The 1,329-nt window shown below is 37.1% G+C and overlaps 1 protein-coding gene across 1 annotated transcript; it reads right to left on the reverse strand.

The window, feature by feature from the left end:
- Window positions 1-126: 126 nt before the first annotated feature.
- Window positions 127-698, reverse strand: SARC_16370 (hypothetical protein; the record flags this gene model as incomplete). The annotated part of the gene is made up of 1 exon (XM_014289521.1): window positions 127-698. A coding segment is annotated over exon 1 (328 nt), but the record flags the coding sequence as incomplete, so codon positions are not given.
- Between the last annotated feature and the right edge of the window lie 631 nt (window positions 699-1,329).

The following is a 1,329-nucleotide window of genomic DNA, read 5'->3' on the forward strand; positions in this document are numbered from 1 at the left end:
ATAAATAATATATTATTTTACTATATATGTATATATATATATATATATATATATAGGTGAACATAGACACATATACATACATATTTATACGCCTAAATCCAAATCCTGACATCATATACGACATACTCGATAGCCCACCGTATCCACATCCAATATCTGTGAAGTCGACCTTTCTACCCAACTTCTGTGGCTCTGTCAAGTCTTCTTCCTTTGTACCAGGGATAGCACAGTACCTCGGATAGTGGCCATTCCAGTCAGCCTCACTTGGTGAACTGGGATATTCCCAGAACTCGTCTGCTAAGGGGTTAGCGTGTGCACGTGTGCGGTAATAGCGCTTCTGCGGTAAGCCCTCTATCTCCTCAACTGTGTTATTACTATCCACTTGCATAGCTGTGTTTGTGTCAGCTGTTACTGTGGATGGGGAGACCGCGTCCTTGCACTCTAGAGTAGCCATCTTTGTCAGTTATTAATCAGGAACAGAGTATAGAGTGTCGCCTACTGCCTCTACTTATTTAAAATCAGTTCATGGAAATATTACAAGCATATATATCTGTGTGGATATATTCAATGTATATGTATATATACTGTCTATATATAACTATAATATATGTACATATATATATATAATAGCCAACTGAAACTGATTGAACTATGATATACTGTACTATAACCGCTTCATAGTAATGATAATATTGTCTAATTCACACAAGAAATTCAAATGGGATAATACATATCCGATATGTATAATACAATATTTAGCCCCTCTCTTGAAAAAGCCATACAATCAGTTTATTCGAAAACAGTTCGGTCCTTTACCACATGTATATCAGTAGACGTGGTGACTGGTGAGTAAAGATTACCACAGTGGCAAATCAGACTCAAACCTTTTTTTTGACCGACAATTTTCTAAAACACAGGTGATTTGTACCACTTCTTGGATAAATATTTAATTTTCACCCGTGAGGTGATTGTTCAGATTGTACACACATATTCATACCATAAACACACATATACCACATATAACAGCAACCATGACGCTTACAGCTTTCACGGAACAGACCCCCGAAATTCAGGTAGGTGTGTAGATCCATGATGGATATAGCGCGTAAATAATTGTGCGACTTTGATTGACCATACCAAATGTTACTCTCGCATTTGCGACTCAACTTGTAGTGGTAGTATTGTTTCACCATATAACTATGAAACCGAGCGTGACTCGTCACATTATCAAGTGTAATAGAACACCGTGCACGGTATTTTTATTCATATATGTACTTGTGTCTTCCTTACTATATGTCTTACTTAATCACGCATGTGTGTCTACACGTA

The sequence above is a fragment of the Sphaeroforma arctica genome (genome assembly GCF_001186125.1).
Source record: "Sphaeroforma arctica JP610 unplaced genomic scaffold supercont1.7925, whole genome shotgun sequence".
NCBI lineage: Eukaryota > Ichthyosporea > Ichthyophonida > Sphaeroforma > Sphaeroforma arctica.